The following is a 1868-nucleotide window of genomic DNA, read 5'->3' on the forward strand; positions in this document are numbered from 1 at the left end:
GGTTCAGTGCGGTGCAGTAGGGTGCTGTGTGGTGCTCTACGGTGTGGTACTGCGCGTTGCCGTACGGTGCTGTGCGGTTCAGTGCGGTGCAGTAGGGTGCTGTGCGGTTCAGTGCGGTGCAGTAGGGTGCTGTGTGGTGCTGTGCCGTCCCGTGACATGGCGTGCGCTGCTCTGCCCGGAGCCCAAAACTCACTCATGGATTTTCTCTCCCAGGCCTAATCCGTGCTGCCATTGAACTGAAAGTTTTCAGATACGGCGGCTCTCCGTTCACTCTGATTTGAAGCCTTTTCCGTTTGACTCGGCTTCGTCCGCCCCAAACCCCCCCCCCCGACCCTGCTCTCATGCTCAATAGTGGGGCTTGTCTGTGCTGAAGTGTGTGTGAGTGTGTGTGAGAGTGTGTGTGTGTGTCTGTGCTGAAGTGTGTGTGTGAGTGTGTGTGAGTGTGTGTTCACTCAGGCATGTGGCAGCCGTCCTGATTCAACCTGTCCATTGATGACACGGAGGACGGGGACATCCTGCTCTCATGTAGGATAGAGACTAGTGAACACAAGCAGGAACCCCTCTCAGCATGCAGTACCACAGTGTGTGTGTGTGTGTGTGTGTGTGTGTGTGTGTGTGTGTGTGTGTGTGTGTCAGAGAAATGACAGTGAGAGAGAGAGAAATAGAAAATTGCTCTGTGATGAGTGCGTTGCGTAATTTATAGAACATCTTAGTTTGGAGCACTTGAGAGACGGAGCTATTTAATCAATCCCCCCCCTCGACATTACTCCACTCCCATTATCCCCCCCCCCCCTCCCCACCCCTGCTGAAAGCCCCCCTCCCTGAAGAGCCACGAGAGGCCGTAAACTTCAAACACCCCGCACGAGTACGCACGCCAACACACACTCACCGAGGCGCTATTCAAATGTGATTTCCTCACGAGAGTGAGGTGAGGTGTGCAGAATAAAGAAGGGAGGGAAGAGGGAAATAAAAACATAAAAACATGTAGACACACACACACACACACACACACACACACACACTCCTCTGCGGCTCAGCTCGGGAAGTGCCACTGCCAGCGGGACTGCTTTGTTGCCCAGGGAAAGAAGCTGGGTGGTGGCACTCGTGAATGTTTGCCTACACAAACCTGATGTGTGTGTGTGTGTGTGTGTGTGTGTGTGTGTGTGTGTGTGTGTGCCGGTGGAAATGTGGGTGGGCGTGAATATTGGGTTAAATACAAACTTGGAAGACTGATTACTAAGAATGTGAAAGTATGCGTTTGTTTTGGGTGGGAGGGAGTCTGTTGAGAACTATGTGTGAGTAAGTGGTGTGTGTTAGTGTGTGTGTGGTGTGAGTTAGTGTGTGTGTGGTGTGTGTTAGAGACTCTAAACTCTGTTATGTTTGTTCTCAGGGAAGAGGAAGTAGGCATGCTGGTCTCAACCTGGAAAAAGCCAACCAGGTGAGTTTGTGTGTATGTGTGTGTGTGTGTGTTTGTGTGTGTCTGTGTGTCTGTCTGTGTGTGTTTACATCTCTTTTTCTATACGTGTCTGTATGTACATCTGTGAATGTGTGTGTGTGTGTGTGTGTCGAGGGTGTGTGTGACAGAGGGGGTGCTCTGTCTCTGATTGAGCTCTTCCCTCGTTAAGATAATCATCCCTGTAATCAAGCCTGTGCTTTAATTAGCCCGACCCCCCCCCCCCCCCCCGTCCCGTCCCCGTTCCCACCGTCCTGCCCCCAACCCCCCCCCTCACCAACAGTGTGATTAGGCGCTGCGCCGCGTGCTCCTCCTGCCCAGGGTGCATTGCAGCGGACTCGGAGACTGATTCAGGCGGGCTGGGTGTGTGACATGCCGTGACATGATGAGTGGAGCACGTCATGATGGAGAGGAG

General features: G+C 52.9%; 1 protein-coding gene across 1 annotated transcript in view; it reads left to right on the top strand.

Moving 5' to 3' along the window:
- cux2b (cut-like homeobox 2b) overlaps positions 1-1868 on the top strand; it is a gene marked incomplete at both ends in the record, with an annotated part of 176123 nt that overhangs the window by 154268 nt on the left and 19987 nt on the right. Inside the window, 2 exons of the mRNA XM_080852567.1 lie at positions 1-11; positions 1391-1438. The exon at positions 1-11 is cut by the window's left edge and continues 133 nt beyond it. Coding sequence (XP_080708693.1) covers positions 1-11; positions 1391-1438 — 59 coding nt within the window. The remainder of the gene's footprint in view (positions 12-1390; positions 1439-1868) is intronic.

This window comes from Sprattus sprattus (assembly GCF_963457725.1).
Source record: "Sprattus sprattus genome assembly, chromosome: 15".
NCBI lineage: Eukaryota > Metazoa > Chordata > Actinopteri > Clupeiformes > Clupeidae > Sprattus > Sprattus sprattus.